This window comes from Physella acuta, unplaced genomic scaffold, assembly GCF_028476545.2.
Source record: "Physella acuta isolate Inbredline_101_S28 unplaced genomic scaffold, ASM2847654v3 ptg001239l, whole genome shotgun sequence".
Classification (NCBI taxonomy): domain Eukaryota; kingdom Metazoa; phylum Mollusca; class Gastropoda; family Physidae; genus Physella; species Physella acuta.
In genome coordinates this window covers 80,001-97,500 of record NW_026732755.1, presented here as the reverse complement: position 1 = coordinate 97,500, position 17,500 = coordinate 80,001, and the positions used below count along the sequence as shown (strand labels likewise).

Sequence of the window (17,500 nt, the reverse complement as noted above, 5' to 3'; positions counted from 1 at the left end):
CGATGTCATAATATTTTACAAAACATGAATGAACAGTAATAACTTAATAGTAGCCCAGATGTGAGTAACGTTGAGTGTGTAGAGTTTTTTTTCTTTTGTTTTTTTTAATTAATTTTTTTCTTCATTTTATTTCAGTTGGACTGAACCCTTATCAGCATAAATGTCAACATATGTGTCTTGTATTATGAAATGCCTATACCAGTAGGTCAAATCATACAACAGTAGGAAGATAGCTCAAAATATGTATTTTCTGTGTAACAAAATATTATTTTAGTTTTTCTTTTAACTTTTTTAAAACTAATCATAGTTAACACAAAAGAACTAAACATTATTGTATTATTTAAACAATTAGACCATTATGCCAACGGATATGAAAAAATATATGAATAATGTGAGAGTTGGCAAGCTAAGCTTGAAGAAGCTCAATGCAAATAATTTTTAAAAATTTCGTACATTAAATAAAATCAAATTAGCAAAATATGTTTTTACTGATTACTAATTATTCAAGATCTTTCAATCTAATTAAACGTATTTAATTAATAATGTTTATAGAACTTTTTTTTAAACTTATGTTTGTGTTTTTATTATGAAAGAGTTTTTTGTTGTAAAACGGCAATGAAAAATGCATATTTATAAAATTGATATTTCATAAAATCTAAATAAACAAAAATGTGTTAGTTCCAGGGTAAGTTAAGATTCAAAATTATTTTAATGAAATCTTTTTTTGTTCTTGTTTTCATTAAACATTAATTATATTTTTAAATACTATTGTTAAACAACATCTATTTTTACTATCTCGTATGCTATGTATAGACAAAGTATTGCAATAGTTTAAAAAAAAATTGAGATTTTTGCAAATCTCGACGATTTACACCTCCGTAAGTCGGAAAAACATAGTTTTGCAATCTTGTCCGTATGTCTGTGTGTATGTTTGTGTGTGTGTGTGTGTGTGTGTGTGTTTGTGTGTGAACACAATAACTTGAGTACCGCTATGTTGATGAAATTTTATCTCTAAGTATTATGTCACATTTGTAGTTCTGTTTAAACTTTTTAACGATTTCCGCTAAACGAAAATGGAATTTATTATCATTTCAGTTTTTTAAAAGCCTATAGTTTGAGTACTGCTTCAGATAGATTAATGAAATTTCAGATAGAAGTAAAAGATTTAATTCTCTGCCTTCTGTCAAATGTTGAGTTATTTCCGATGACCGGAAGTAGTAATTTACGCTATTTGCTATTTCTCTAAAAACGCATGTAAATTTATATTATTCCGCATTATTATACACATTTTTTTTGGCGTTCACTTGGTGTGCGATTCTTTTTTCTATGAGATTCTATTCTATTTTAAAAAGTTATTAAGCAAGCAAAAGCTGATTACAATTCGTGTTTATATCCCGAGTTGCCATCCCCTTTGTGATATATCATAATATTCGAGAAAGTTTAGGGGAGATCACTCCCGGTTTATTTTTAAGCAAATGTTTTACTGTAGTTAATTTTCCTTATTGTGAGGCTAACATTAATGCGTTCCACTTGCCTTTTTCAACATTATGAACATTGAATGTGGTAACAAAAGCTTTACACAATTGGCTTGTCCATTCTGTGTAGCTTGCAGTAATGCAGTGTACCCATCTTTGATTTTAGCAACGACTAGATCGATTTCTTGCGCTATTAATTTGACTATCATCTTGACTATCATGTTTTCGTGTCCTTGTTCAGCAACAATCATTATAGCCTTCCATACATCTTTATCTTTATCATCTGATCTAGCATTTGTACCTAGCAATACAACGACAACTTTCGCATGCCCTACGTGACAATCAAGCATTAAAGCCGTCCAACCATCATTGTCAACTGCTTTTATAAGTAGTGACACAATTTGGTCGTGACCTCTGATAGAAGCTATCATTAAGGCAGAATGGCGATGTACAAGTTAACGTTCTACTATTGCTGTGTGCCCTTCATGGTATGCTATCATTATGGCATTCCGTCCATGAGTTTGAACGCCGCAGACATTAGCGTTATATTCTATTAGTAAATTTACAATAGATTCGTGTCCGTTTTGAGAGGCTAACATTAATGCACTCCGTCCATTAATATCATAATTATTTACATTACTACAACCATTTGTTAGAAGCTTGACAACGTTTCCTTTTCCATATTCAGAAGTTATCATTAATGAGTCCTACCCTTGTTTTTAGTGCTTGTAACATTACTTCCGTATTGTATTAATATTTCTACCATTTGTTCGTGTCCGCGTTGGAAAGAATTAAAGCATTGTACCCAGCTCTGTTAACAGTATCTAGTATACTCATACTATTGTTTTTTTTTTATTAAACTTTCAACTATTTCCTCGTGTCCACATTTAGAGGCTAACATTAATGCATTCGATCCATTTTCATCAACAACATTTACATCAGCGTTATGTTGTATTATGAGGTTAACTTCTTTTTCGTGTCCGTATTTGGAGGCTAACATTAATACGGCCTACCCATTACACCCGTTTTTTTGTACTAGCAGTTTTGCAACTTTCAAGTATCCTTCCTGAGAGGTTCCAGCTTTTACACTAAACTTTATTTAATTCAGCCCCGTTGTTTAGTAGAATTTCTACAACTTTAGACTGTGCTTTTCTAGAAGCTAACATCAAAGCGTAATTACCTTCAAAATTAATTTTATTTAAATGACGTGTTGTGTTAATTATAATAGTAACAGCTTCTTTCTTATCTGATGCTAATATCAATGCCGTACGTCCATCTGCATTCACCTAATGGACTAGAGCCCCGTTAATAATATGTTTTTTCTATAGTTTGCCAGAGCCAATTTTCAAAGGCAAAGATCAAGGCACTGTATGCACGACTGATTTACTGCAGCACTATTGTCTATAAGTTGTTCTACACCTTTAGCGTCTCCATACCCAGAGTTTATCTTTAAGGCACTCATTTGATTACCATCAACCTTTTTTTTTTACAATAGCTGCATCTGCTGAAATTTGATTAACTTTTCTCTTATTTTTATTATCACAGGCGGATCTTAAATAATGTAAATGCTGCGGACTTTCAATAGCTTTACCTATTCAATACCACGCATTTTTTTAAAACAGAAAAACTTGTAAATTATCGTTGTATCATTCTAGTTGCATAACCCTTTTACGATCGTGTCTTTAACGTGTTTGATGACAAACAAAAACGACTTTGGTTACAGTTCAAACTTTGTTCTAATTACACATAATCAATAAACATCGTCTCTTATAAAGTCATGATTGAATAATCAGACCTACTTTTAAAATACGCATGCCATTCTATTTGGCTGATTATAAATTATAGTTTTAGGTATCGGATTTAATCTGCAACAGAATTTTTTAAAAAAGGTAACAAATTAAAAATACTTTAACATTTACAGAGGATTGTATCTTACGCTTGGATCGTTCCTAAATTGCTTGAAGACACAAAAATTCATTTTTGATTTTTTTATCTTAGAGATCAAGAAAAATCCATACGTCATAAGTTTGGCTTTCTACAAACAATATAATATACATATTACATCAGTGGCGTAGCGAGGTCGGGTGTCACCCGGTGCGGCACTTAATGGTGTCACCCCCCTGAGGCGTAGCGACTCTTCCCGTGGACAAACTTTCAATTTTCGATTTGCATCCCCCCACACAAGCTTTCGATTTGCACCCCCACCCCTCAAATTTTTCTCTATATATTTTACTATGTTTTGCCTTGGTGTCGCCCCCCTAAATGGTGTCACCCGGTGCGGTCACCACCCCTGCCCCCCCCCTTGCTACGCCTATGTATTACATATTATTTGGTTAGGTAGATGTCTGTGGCGTCATTTAAAATTCACTAGTATTATAACATAATTATTATACATTATATTTATTTTATAACTGACTCTTTAGTAATCTAGGCTAGTTAAGACCAAGTTCATAAATATATGCATACAAACGTATATGCATACATTCAAACATACAAACATACATGCATACACACAAACACACCTGTCCAGAATAGAATGATCAGCTGTAGCCGTCAAGTAGACCAGTTCTGTCATCAAGTAGCGGACCTGAGAGAATGACCAGCTGGTCTAAAATAATCACAGGAAAACATGAAGTGCTAACCAGTTTTATTGGGCAATGAGACATGATTTGACAACTACCTTACATTGGTTAAAATATGGCACACCCCGCCAACTTCATTGTTTGTGATTTCAATTGTGTAAAACCGTATTGTATTTTATCAAGAACAAAATCATAACAGAATATAGAACACACACATACACACACACACATATATATATATATATATATGTATATATATATATATATATATGTATATATATATATATATATATATATATATATATATATATATATATATATATATATATATATATATATATATGTATATATATATATATATATATATATATATATATATATATATATATATATATATATATATATATATATATATAGCTGCAGAAATTTTTAACGAACTGCTTTACAATAATGATTCAACTAACAATTGTAAGTTGTGTTTTATATTATTATATAATTTCAAAAACTAAAAGTGAAGAGTATTAAGTCAACTTTAAGTCAACTTTAAGTCAACTTTATGTTGTATATGTTAGGTATACAACTAGCCTGAGATCGGCTTGCAAAAAATCATTTGAAGGATAAAACACATTGATTAGAAAATGTGAATAATTACTAGGCCCCACTCGAAAAAAATTGTATACCGATTACAAGTATTTCGCCTTTCGATAGGTCTGATATGTTAGAATTTAAATATTATTCGCCCTAAGATCCGCACAAAGAAAAACTACGTTTTGTCATTAGCGCCCTTAATGTGTTGACCATAATTTTGTTTTTCTAAACTAGTATTCTTTTATTTATTTATTTTCACTGAACACAGATAAAGCCTGCTGTTTAGAGAATGATCGGCACTCCTCTGATGATATTTCAGTTATTTCCCCTGAAACTTTCTGAAATCTTTTGCATTTTCAACTGTTCACGGTTTTATTTAATGAAAATAAAAGCGAAAAAAATGTCAGCGCTGAAGAAAAATTATATAGCATCTCTTTAAAATTTCCCAAGTTAGTTTTCTTTGAATTTTAATGTTTCAAGAAAAACTGAAAAAGTTTACGGTCAAAAGGAAACAAAAATTAAAAAGATTCAACTCGTAGTTTAGCCATGGTTACCTCGCTTAAATATATTTTCAAAAATTATAACTATATTTATTAATATTAACATTTATTAAGATTCATCTGTGTTAAAATAGATAAAAATTTAGACTTTTTAGTAAACAAATCCATTTTTTTGTAAGATACCTGTTGCCAATAAATAACATTTTGTACACAAAATATATAAAAAGTGAATTTAAAACAGAAATGTGAGAACTATTTAAATCTTATTGAATAAATTTTAAACTGGTCATTGGTTTAATGAAAATAAAAGCGAAAAAATTTTCGGCGCTGAAGGGGAGATTATAGAGCAACACTTAAAAATTTCATAAGTTAGCTCTCTTTGAATTTCAATGTTACAAGAAAAAATAAAAAAACTTACGGTCAAAGGGAAACAAACATGAAAAAGGTTCACCTCGTAGTTTAGCCATGGTTATCTCGCTTGAACATATTTTTTGAAATAATAACAATTTTATTAATATTAATTATATTTATTAACATTTTTAATTATTAAATAGGATAAATATTAAGAGTTTTCAGTATACAAATTTATATTTTATAAGATAAATATTGCCAATAAAGTTATTTTTTTACAAAAAAAATATAAAATGTTAACTTAAAAAAGGAAATGTGAGAACTAACATAATCCTATTTAATACACTTTTTACTCTACTGTTCATGGTTTTCATAGAGTTCAATTAAGTGCGAAAACTTTTTTCAGCGCTGAAGTTGAACCTATTAAGCATTTCTTTTTAATTTCCTAAGTTACCTCTCTTGAATTTCAATGTTGCAAGAAAAACTATAAGAGATTACGCTCAAAGGGAAACAAACGTGAAAAAGATTCAACTCGTAGTTTAGCCATGGTTACCTCGCTTAAATAATAATTTTTTTAAAGCATAACTATATTTATTAATATTTATTTGTACTAAACTGATAAAAAATTAAAAATTTTCATTAAATCCTATTGAATAAATTTGAAACTGGTAATTGGTTTAATGAAAATAAAAGCAAAAAAAATTTCAGCGCTGAAGGGGAAACTACATAGCATCTCTTTAAAATTTCCCCAGTTAGCTCTCTTTGAATTTTAATGTTGCAAGAAAAACTGAAGAAGTTTACGGTCAACGGGAGATAAACATGAAAAATATTCAACTCGTAGTTTAGCCATGGTTACCTCGCTTAACTATATGTTTAAAAATTATAACTATTTATAAATATTAGCCAAACATTTATTAAAATTTATTTTTACTAAAATGGATAAAAATTAAGACCTTTTAGAAAAAAAAAAGGTACATATTGACAACAAATAAAATTTTGTACACAAAATAAATAAATAACTAATTTAAAAAATAAATGTAAGAGCTTATTTAATTTTATTGAATACATTTAAAACTGGTCATGGCTTTAATGAAAACAATTTTTGCGCTGAAGGGGAAATTATTAAGCATTTCTTATTAATTTCCCAAGTTAACTCCCTTGAATTTCAATGTTACAAGAAAAACTAAAAAAGTTTACGGTCAAAGGGGAACAAACATGAAAAATATTCACCTCGTAGTTTAGCTATGGTTACCTCGCTTGATTTTTAAAAAAAATAACTATATTTAATATATTATTTTTATTGAATTGTATTATTACTAAAATGGATATGTAAAAATGTAAATCATAATCAGCCTTTGAAAGCCAATTATACAAACAGTAATACAAAATCTAACAAGCTAATAAGCTAAGCTGACGTTAAAATTTAATTGACTGAGGCAGAGAAAAAAACCCAACTTAGCTTGTAACACTTTGTATATTAAGTAATGTAATTGTAATGTTTTTTTTTTTAATACTAGGGAGATCAGAAATGGATTACACAAGAAACAGTTCACGAAGCAGCCAATATAGGCATTGCAAAGATATCTGTAGAACACAGCAAACGGTTAGTTTACGTCTGTCAAGGTCACCTTGTGTTGTATTAGTTTTGTTCGATCTATCATCGTTGGTTCGGCTTTTGAAGAAAATTTCCTGCGATCAACATCATCTTTCTATTTCGTCAATACTGCACGACAGTGGCACTTAACAAACCACGACCCGTTAAGAAGAAGTTCGGGTCGCCGAGAAAGTTTTGCCCGAACATATTTCTTTTAACATAAACAATTTAACTGGAATTTCAATTTTACTTACATGTGTACTTTCTCGTATACAAAGTATAAAGAAAGTATTGTAAACGTGCCAACACATTTTTATTACCTTCTTAACGATTTACGGTAAACGGTAGTGGTACACACTATACTTCCGGGCTCTTTCAACTTTCTCCGGTACTCGGAAATGGTATTTCTCTCTTTCTATCTCCCTTTCTCTCTCTCTCTCTTTCTCCCCCCTTCTCTTTCTCTCTCCTTCTCCCTCTGTGTATATATATATATATATATATATATATATATATATATATATATATATATATATATATATATATATATATATATATATATATATAAGGTTGGAAAAACCTACAACAGTAGAAACTTGCTGAGGATAAAGATTTTCAAGAAACAGCTAAACTGGTCAGTCTAAGACCTTCTACATTGAAATGTTTGAGGGTGATAGTTTGATAATCCTCTAATCTCACAATATGACTGTATGGTGTATAATTCTGCGGCTGTGTGATAGTGTGACACACAATACACCCCCACCCCAACACCAACCCAACCCCACCCACACCCTCGCCCCACCCCCACCCCCACCTTGTTGTGTCAACCTTTCTGTTTAAAAAATCACAACCTGACGTCTATAAATGTGTTAAAGCAATTCTTACACAACATACGTCACCGCGAGATAACCTTAATTAAACTTTTCAACCTACTGGCCTAAATTAGCCTGATAAGTCTACTATCCCAATCAATCGCTTTGTTGTGTTATATAAGCCGGGTAGACGTTTCATCAAAACAACGGAACCCCAAACTATATTAATAAACATACAACTACATTATTATGGACAACTTTATTCATTGACAAATTAATGGCAAAGCTGATTAATTTTTTTACTCGAGCCTCGTCACTCATTAATTTTTTTTTTACTGCAGCCCCGTCACTCATTAATTAAAGTGGTACACCTGAACTAAACATGTACTCTAATTGGTTGTCTGCTAATGAGGTCAGTGATTGGGAGCAAGGTAAAGTGCGAGGGTACCGACTAATTGGGCAGTGATCAATTAAATAATTTGATACAGTGGACGATAAGTACACCAGGCATTCTTAAAAGCAAACATTAATACAAGCGGCTTTAATAAAAAAAAAAAGAAAAGAGGACTAAGATTTACATTCTAAGATAGCAAACACAGACAATTTCTGATTTAAAAGTGTATATAAATTGCCATGTATTCATTAATAGTGTTTATTTAATTAAATATTTCAAGTTCAGTTTTGACAAACTCAGCTAACACTTTAGCATAAACAACACACATATGCTAATAGATCTCATGTTCTCAAAAAAGTTAATCCTAGCTCCTCACGATAATTTTAAACTAAACCTTTACGCTAATCCTAACCACAGTATCTAACCCAACATCAACAGTCAGGCTATAGAGATGTCTTGATATAACTTGACAAAAGCAACCTAACATCATGGTATGGTATGGTATGGTATGGTATGGTATGGTATGGTATGGTATGGTATGGTATGGTATGGTATGGTATGGTATGGTATGGTATGGTATGGTATGGTATGGTATGGTATGGTATGGTATGGTATGGTATGGTATGGTATGGTATGGTATGGTATGGTATGGTATGGTATGGTATGGTATGGTATGGTATGGTATGGTATGGTATGGTATGGTATGGTATGGTATGGTATGGTATGGTATGGTATGGTATGGTATGGTATGGTATGGTATGGTATGGTATGGTATGGTATGGTATGGTATGGTATGGTATGGTATGGTATGGTATGGTATGGTATGGTATGGTATGGTATGGTATGGTATGGTATGGTATGGTATGGTATGGTATGGTATGGTATGGTATGGTATGGTATGGTATGGTATGGTATGGTATGGTATGGTATGGTATGGTATGGTATGGTATGGTATGGTATGGTATGGTATGGTATGGTATGGTATGGTATGGTATGGTATGGTATGGTATGGTATGGTATGGTATGGTATGGTATGGTATGGTATGGTATGGTATGGTATGGTATGGTATGGTATGGTATGGTATGGTATGGTATGGTATGGTATGGTATGGTATGGTATGGTATGGTATGGTATGGTATGGTATGGTATGGTATGGTATGGTATGGTATGGTATGGTATGGTATGGTATGGTATGGTATGGTATGGTATGGTATGGTATGGTATGGTATGGTATTCTTTAGAGCCGTACTTTCACATCAGTTCACTAAAGGCTCAATGTCTGGTGCTTAAAGACTTCAAATTAGTTCTCTACCCTAGACATTGCCCCACAATAAAGTAATTGCCTGCAACATTAAGGGTGTAAATTATAGAAAGCGTTCACTGTAAACTTATTTCCTTTCATGAGTGCCAAATTTAGTTAAAAATAAATTTACATGTGAATGCGAAATCAACAAAAGATTTTTTTTTTATTTCTAGGAAATTATTCATTTTTGCTATTTCCTCCTTTTTTTTAAATAAACGAGTTAATTACATTTGGAAGTTAATTCATTAATTAAGGCAAGAGTAATCAATTCTAATTAAGTTATAATGTTTAGGCTGGACTGGGAGACGTTTAGTTGGATAATTAATCTTTATTACATGCTGTTTGTGTCAGTTGTTGGTTTAGGGTGAAAAAATAACAATTACCCCCTTCCCCCGGACGCTTAATACAGCTGTAAAAATGTGTTGGGAATCATAAGGTGACTACCTAGCGAACATCTGCACCAGGGGTCTCCAAACTTTTCAGTCCGAGGGCCGCATTACCCATCAAATTTCAGTTCGGGTGCCAGTTTCTTCCAGGCATGTCTTTGATTTTTCTGGGCAAAGTTCCTCAGCCATCACAAACAGACGATTTTTCCTTGGACAAAAAGATCTCCGCGGGCCGGATGAGAGAACTTCGCGGGCCGCATCCGGCCCGCGGGCCGTAGTTTGGAGACCCCTGATCTACACCATAGTCCCTAAAACGTCAGATATAGCCAGATAACATGGGTAGAATTGTGGTTTTGTTACACAAGTGATGGAAACTGTTTTCCACTCTGGGAACAACTACTCGACTTGTGCTTTCAAAAAATGTAACTAATTTTAGTTTTCAGGAAAAATAATCCAAAACATAATTTATATTAATTTTTAGACATTAGCTTCCCCTTTTTTAAAACAAAATTACTGTTGTTGTTGCTGCGTGTTCAGGAGGTATAGATGTAGGTTATTTGTGTGGTAAAAAGTCTTTATCACCCTATAATGTAGTTTACGCCAAAAAGTTCCAATATTCCCGACGATAATATTTCATCATTGTCCATCACCGCTACGAATCCTCATGACAACAAGTTTAATACAAACCCTGCTGTTTCTAGCACACCAAACAAGATTAGCGACACTATTATGTTAATAATATAAAAATTAAAAAAAAAAGTTTGTTAAAAATAATAGAAAATGTGTAACAGAGTTATATTCCCGGTATAATTTTGTATATATTAGAAAACTTGGCATTTAAAAACCTAATGAACACTTCAAAATCTATAAAATAGTATGTGATATCTAGTTTGGTTAGTTAAGCTTGTCAAATTATCAAAGTCCTGAGGCAACATACAAAGGGAAGGGGGTGGGTTGGGCATACCACGTGAAGAGAAGAGGACAACATCGCGACGAAAGCTCTAGACTGGAATCGACAGAGGAAAAGGAAGTTGGCCGGTCAAGGACATCTCGGAGAAGATCAGTAGCTGAAGAGGCAAGGGCTGGCAGGTTTACATGGGCGCATACATGAGAGTTGCTCAAATCCCAGTCAGGTGGAGAGGTGTGGTTGCAGCCCTTTTCTCCCAAGACGCCACAAAAATAAGATAAGGAAGTAAAGTTAGAGGGCGGGGCTACACCGGCGAGTAAAATTAGCTTAGGATGCAATGAAACATTTGACAGTGTGTGTGTGTGTGTGTGTGTGTGTGTGTGTGTGTGTGTGTGTGTGTGTGTGTGTGTGTGTGTGTGTGTGTGTGTGTGTGTGTGTGTGTGTGTGTGTGTGTGTGTGTGTGTGTGTGTGTGTGTGTGTGTGTGTGTGTGTGTGTGTGTGTGTGTGTGTGTGAGTTGGAACGTGTGTATGCGAACATGAGTGAGTGAATGACAATCAATTTGTGGAGAACTTAGATGCCAAATAATTTGCATCCATTTCTTATAAAGTTGCTACTTATACTTAAACAATATTCCACAGATAAATGCATTTAATGTATTTTGTGACTTCTAAGTAGACTACTAACATAATACAAAAACAATACATATGACTAAATAGTTTTTGTCCTTAACGATACGTGTCCTTAATAATGTAATTCTTTAATCAGAGCATCAAGGTTTTACCTTATACTTAAGCAAGTTAAGGAGTGTTTTATTAAAACAAAATTACAATTAGGCCTACGTCATGAATATGCTAGTGTTTAAAATTAATTATTTAATCAAACATTATATTTCTGATGTTACTGACCAAAACCACCAATGACTTTATTTCAAATTGTAGATTAAAGAGGAAGATGACCATGCAACATTCTACTTGTATAAACTTCTGTGTTCAGTATACGAGCCGACGGCGTATAAGCAAGATGTAGTAGACTTCATCCGATGTTTCGCCATGTCGCATTTAGGGACGGTGGTATAAACATATACATATACATGATGAAGTGTAAAGTAGACTATCAAATTAAACATCCTTGTTTAAATGTAGCTTATTTTTGGTCCATGTGCAACATCGTCTATAGGCATCTTGCATTCGTGTTGTAGTCGATTGGTAAGGTCGAAAAGTCTCCTGAAATTAAATATCAGTGAGAGCTTATATTACATGTACCCTAGCTAATGCTTCTACTTCAGACAGTATCAACACACTGTATTCGTTAGCAAACAAAATTAAATACATCGTATAAAAAATAAAATGTACAAGTCGTTGTACAAGTTTTGGATTTCTATAAAATGCAAATTGTGCCACAATAATAATAATAATAATAATAATTAATAATAATAATAATAATAACAACAATAATAATAACAACAACAACAACAACAATAATAATAATAATAATAATAATAATAATAATAATAATAATAATAATAATAATAATAATAATAATAATAATAATAATAATAATAATAATAATATGGAAACTGAATTTTATCAATCTTGGAGCAGATATTAATTATTCTGAGTGCCCTATGTAACTTAAAGACAAACTGAATTGAAAACTTACCCATCCCCCAATACTTGAAACTTTCTTATCAACTTCCACAGAGAAAACCTCTGAGCACAGGCATAAAAAGTTATCGAGCTCCCCAGTACCTATGTTCATTATCCTCATTACATTACAGTAGTAGTAGTGAAATACCACACAAATACGTGCGATGAGTAGAGTTTTATCGGACGTGTTCAATAATGTTTGAATCGTTTGCTGCATGATTAGTTTTTGATCCATTGGGTCATCCTGAGTAACATTGAGTACGATCGTTCATAAAACAATATATATATATATATATATTTGTTAACATATGAGCGATAAATAAATATAGGGTGTTACAATAGTGTACCTCCATGGCTACTGTCATTATATCATACGCTGTAGATGTTGATGAATCTAAAAATTGCTTGAGATTTTTGTAAGTCTCCTGGATGCCTAGTGGTAAATCCACATTCCTGTAATAATGTAAAAATATTTTAAAAATTGGATTGTGATTGCAGATTCTGATATTATAAAAATTAGTATATAAAGGGGCCACTACACTATGTAAACCAAACTAGCCCACAGCAGAGATAAGCAAGTAACAATATACTATTATTAATAGTTAGCAACTGTAAATAAAAATTCCACTTAAAACGTTTATTATAAATAGCTTTAGTTTATCAATTGAAGAAACTAAATACTAGTCTTTAAATATAATAATGCACCGTCATTTATATTGACATACACAGCTAACTTCGATATTTCAAAGACATGAGGTGTGTTTGACGGAAATAAATTAAATTTACAAATGTTGCGTCATACATGTAACCATAAAAATGGCAATTACACGGATATAATAGAAACTAAATTCAAGCAAGTGAAAGAAATTAGTGAACTTTAAAAAAAAACGATTTAACGATTATTAATTATTGCGCTTATCAGCATTCCATGACATTAACAGTACTTACTGACATTAGACTTTTGCATTTAGAGTGGCATTTAAAAATTGTACATCAAGCATTCATTGATATATTAATGTTACTTACAAACATTGAGAATGCGGTATAGTTAGACCCTCCTCTTGCATTTTGTCTTTCACATATTGCACAAACATTAGGCCAGCAATTAAGTTTTCTTGATGATTCTCTGCCATTGGCTGTGTCTTAGGAGTAATACATTTGTGTGAATTGTGAATTTTCAGGTATAAATTAAAGAAAAGTAAAGATACTATTTTAGACGTAGCGATCTATAGGCAGATAAAGTAGAGTTCATATGTTTCTTGACCTCGGCATTTGATTGGATGTGTAACCAGCACTATGCCCAGCCGCCTTTAGTCTACCCAGCGTAAGTCAGGTATCCATAAGAGCTGAGTTGACTCAGGGATGCCCTACAGTCACAAGTCTGAACCGAGATCCGAACGAGCAGCCATACGGTCATCTATTTGACAACAAATTTCTATAAATTAAAACAGGGCTATTTTATTGATACCCTTTAATAAAACATCTTACTTTTTAAAAAGATGTTTTATATTGTATGTGTTTTTCCACAGTCTAATATGTAACCAAGAAAATATAACACACTAGAGTTAATGTTGTTCTTTTCAACAGTGTAAACGTTTTATCAGTTGCATTTTGCATCATATCAACACAGAAAAACTTCCAAGTCTGGCTTAACTAGCACATTTGGAATAAAAAAATCGCAATTACCATTAAAATAGCGATTACCAGGGCTACCTTCAGATTTGAAGGGGATAAATAATACAGAGTGTAAAATTAAATACCAAAAGTGTCTAACTATAAGCGTAAAAGTAAAACTATGGAATACTAGCCATCGCTCTATCAGTCGGCTGTCGGCTGTGAAGTTTTCTTTCAGGGCTGAGTGATTGTTTTGCCTGAACGTCTACCATGAACCAAGAAGGGGAAGATAATTGTCTTTTGCAAGCTACTGGTCGGGTGTATAAGCAAGTATGTTTAGTCGTAGCCTATGTGGTGTTACCTTAATTTAAAACAAATTACTAAAAAGTGGTAAATAAAACAAATATAAGTATGCATACATACAAACATAAATACATAAATACACAACTACATGCATAATTACAAACATACCTGTCCAACATAGAACTGGTTTCTCCAGCTCTCATATAGTTCTGTCTATAGAGTCAGAAAATCATCAGCTGGAGCAAAAAAAACCCACCAGCATTCAGTCTAAAATTACCACAAGAAAACAGGAAATGCTAACCAGTTTTATGGGAAAATGACACATCATTTTTTCTGAGTAAAGAATTACATAATTTAGAATATTTCTTGAAAACACACTTTACATAGAAAACAAAAGCTATGTCTCTCTATCAAACATCAAAGGCTGCCAACGAGCTGCGGATTTTCCCAAAATTACCTTTCCACTAAACAGGTGTTCTTGAATTTTCTATGAAGAGAAATTTCCTACACGAGTGGGTGATTAAAGTCACATCTTTTTCAGAAAAAAGAAATAAGCGTTGGAGGTAAGTTGATTAATGTAATGTTTTAATACTTTAAGGTTATACTTCAAACTAAATATTTACAACAACATTTTATAAAATATTTTAAAACAAATTACTGATCAAAATCCAGAAACATTTGAAATTTAAAAAAAAAATCTTCTGTGTTATAGTAAGCATGAAAAGTTACAAGTTTAGGTAAAATGGAGAGGTGGTTGTGACAACTACCTTACGTTGGTTTAAGTATATGAAACTGCACGTTCCTGCAAATTATCATAACTTTCAATTTTAAAAATATGTATTTTATAACAAGACGATATTTTATATTTTCAATTTAAAAACAAAACATATATATATATATATATATATATATATATATATATATATATATATATATATATATATATATATATATATACTAGGCATACTGCCTAGCTTCGCTTAGGTTTTTAAATAACATTTGAGAATTTGAATACTTAATTATTTAGCGATGGATTGGGTGTGGAGTGCTTTAATTTAAAAAGTATTGCTAACTATAGAAAAAAAATGTTTTTGTTCGTCATTTAAATACCGTACTTAGAGAAATATTGGAAAGTACGCAATCTATAACTAAAATGGAATTAGAACTACACAGGTTTCATGAACAGTATATCTCATAGTTTATATTACATTGCCTTTTAAAATGTATTTATTTATTTAATTAGGATACGTAACTAAATTAACAACTTAATTTTGTACTAAAACAAATGCTATACTTCGTCATTTTCTGTTTCTGTTTAAAAAAGTATACAATTATTTAAAAAATAATAATTTTACAAACGTTACCTCCCTTGAAAACTGAACGTATGATGTAAGTCTTTGTTTACTTTTTTTTTTTACAAACAGTTGCTATGCTTATATAAGAAATTACGGTATATGAACATATTTAACGACTATAATGGCTGTTTCCGACGGGAATAATTTTTTTTTGTTACCCTCCAGGGTCGGTCTACGACGTCATATAATATTAAGGGGATCGTTCGTCTGTTTATATATATATATATATATATATATATATATGCATATATATCTCATATAAGGAGAATTTCACTCACGATAATCTTTTAGCCCTCGTCGAGGGCTTTGAGTCTGACCAACAGTTTTTCCATACGGCATAGTCATCTATAGTAGTGTATGTAAAAACTTAGCATGATGTACAGACGTTAAGTAACCTAAAAATTGTGTTAAAATTTCCCTGTTTTTGCCATAAAATACAAAGATTATATAGGGAAATACGACTGGTCAGTTTTGACCCATTTCCCGATTTTTCCAGGACATGGCGAGTTTTTTGTGACACCCCAAGGCCTTCTTTTACCACCTCACAAAATTTCAAGGGGGGTCGTCGGAGGAAATTTTTTTTCGTAATAGAGCTCATATAAAGAGAATTTCACTCGCGGTCACTTTTTAGCCCTCGTCGAGGGCTTTGAGTGAAACCGACAGTTTTCCATAAAGTCAAGCCATTTACCTAAGAGTATGCAAAAATTAGCCAGATATACTGAGTTTAAGTACCCTAAAATCTGCGTTGAAATGACCCTCTGTTTTTCCCATAAAATACAAAGATTATATAGGGAAATACAACTGGTCAGTTTTGACCCATTTCCCTATTTTTCCCGGACATGGCGAGTTTTTTGTGACACCCCAAGGCGTTCTCCTACCACCTCACAAAATTTCAAGGGGGGGTCGTCGGAGGAAATTTTTTTTCGTAATAGAGCTCATATAAAGAGAATTTCACTCGCGGTCACTTTTAGCCCTCTTCGAGGGCTTTGAGTGAAACCGACAGATTTTCCTAAAGGTCAAGCCATTCACCTAAGAGTATGCAAACAATTAGCCAGATATACTGAGTTTAAGTACTCTAAAATCTGCGTTGAAATGACCCTCTGTTTTTCCCATAAAATAAAAAGATTATATAGCGAAATACAACTGGTCAGTTTTGACCCATTTCCCGATTTTTCCCGGACATGGCGAGTTTTTTGTGACACCCCAAGGCGTTCTCCTACCACCTCACAAAATTTCAAGGGGGGTCGTCGGAGGAAAAAAATTTTCGTAATAGAGGTCATATTAAGAGAATTTCACTCGCGGTCACTTTTTAGCCCTCGTTGAGGGCTTTGAGTGAAACTGGCAGGTCTGCCCTACGGCCAAGCCATTTACCTATAAACATGCCAAAAATTAGCCAGATGTAAAGAGGGTAAGTGCCCTAAAATCCGATTTGAAATGACCCTCTGTTTTTTCCATAAAATACAAACATTATATAGGGAAATACGACTGGTCAGTTTTGACCCATTTCCCGATTTTTCCCGTACATGGCGAGTTTTTGTGACACCCCAAGGCGTTCTCCTACCACCTCACAAAATTTCAATGGGGGTCGTCGGAGGAAAAGTTTTTTCGTAATATAGCCCATATAAGGCACCGGTCAGTCGAGGTCAGTTTTGACCCCCTCTCCGTAGACTTTTCGGCCAACCGTCACCGGC

The 17,500-nt window shown here is 32.6% G+C and overlaps 2 protein-coding genes and 1 long non-coding RNA gene across 3 annotated transcripts in view; 2 read left to right on the top strand and 1 right to left on the bottom strand.

The window, feature by feature from the left end:
• LOC131957418 (uncharacterized) overlaps positions 1-716 on the top strand; it is a 1,843-nt gene extending 1,127 nt beyond the window's left edge. Inside the window, exon 3 of the long non-coding RNA XR_009389108.1 lies at positions 136-716. This is a non-coding gene — a long non-coding RNA (uncharacterized LOC131957418). The remainder of the gene's footprint in view (positions 1-135) is intronic.
• Positions 717-11,695: 10,979 nt separating this feature from the next.
• Positions 11,696-14,682, bottom strand: LOC131957421 (uncharacterized). Its single transcript, XM_059322218.1, has 5 exons — positions 14,623-14,682; positions 13,564-13,679; positions 12,885-12,990; positions 12,551-12,781; positions 11,696-12,114 (listed from the first exon to the last, which is right to left on the bottom strand). Exons 2-5 carry the CDS (start codon positions 13,668-13,670, stop codon positions 12,010-12,012), a joined length of 549 nt encoding a protein of 182 aa, XP_059178201.1. The 5' UTR covers positions 13,671-13,679; positions 14,623-14,682; the 3' UTR covers positions 11,696-12,009.
• Positions 14,683-14,987: 305 nt separating this feature from the next.
• Positions 14,988-17,500, top strand: part of LOC131957422 (uncharacterized) — a 13,805-nt gene continuing 11,292 nt past the window's right edge. Inside the window, exon 1 of the mRNA XM_059322219.1 lies at positions 14,988-15,017. The gene's annotated coding sequence lies outside the window, so the exon portion shown is untranslated. The remainder of the gene's footprint in view (positions 15,018-17,500) is intronic.

What these genes read in the sequence shown, in the direction of transcription:
- LOC131957421 (XM_059322218.1), bottom strand. Translation starts at nt 13,670, where the DNA reads ATGGCAGAGAATCATCAAGAAAACTTAATTGCTGGCCTAATGTTTGTG. An exon ending in TAATGACAGTAGCCATGGAG is followed by an intron (nt 12,782 to 12,884) that starts GTACACTATTGT and finishes AATGTTACTCAG; the next exon opens with GATGACCCAATGGATCAAAA. An exon ending in TTTCAAGTATTGGGGGATGG is followed by an intron (nt 12,115 to 12,550) that starts GTAAGTTTTCAA and finishes ATTTAATTTCAG; the next exon opens with GAGACTTTTCGACCTTACCA.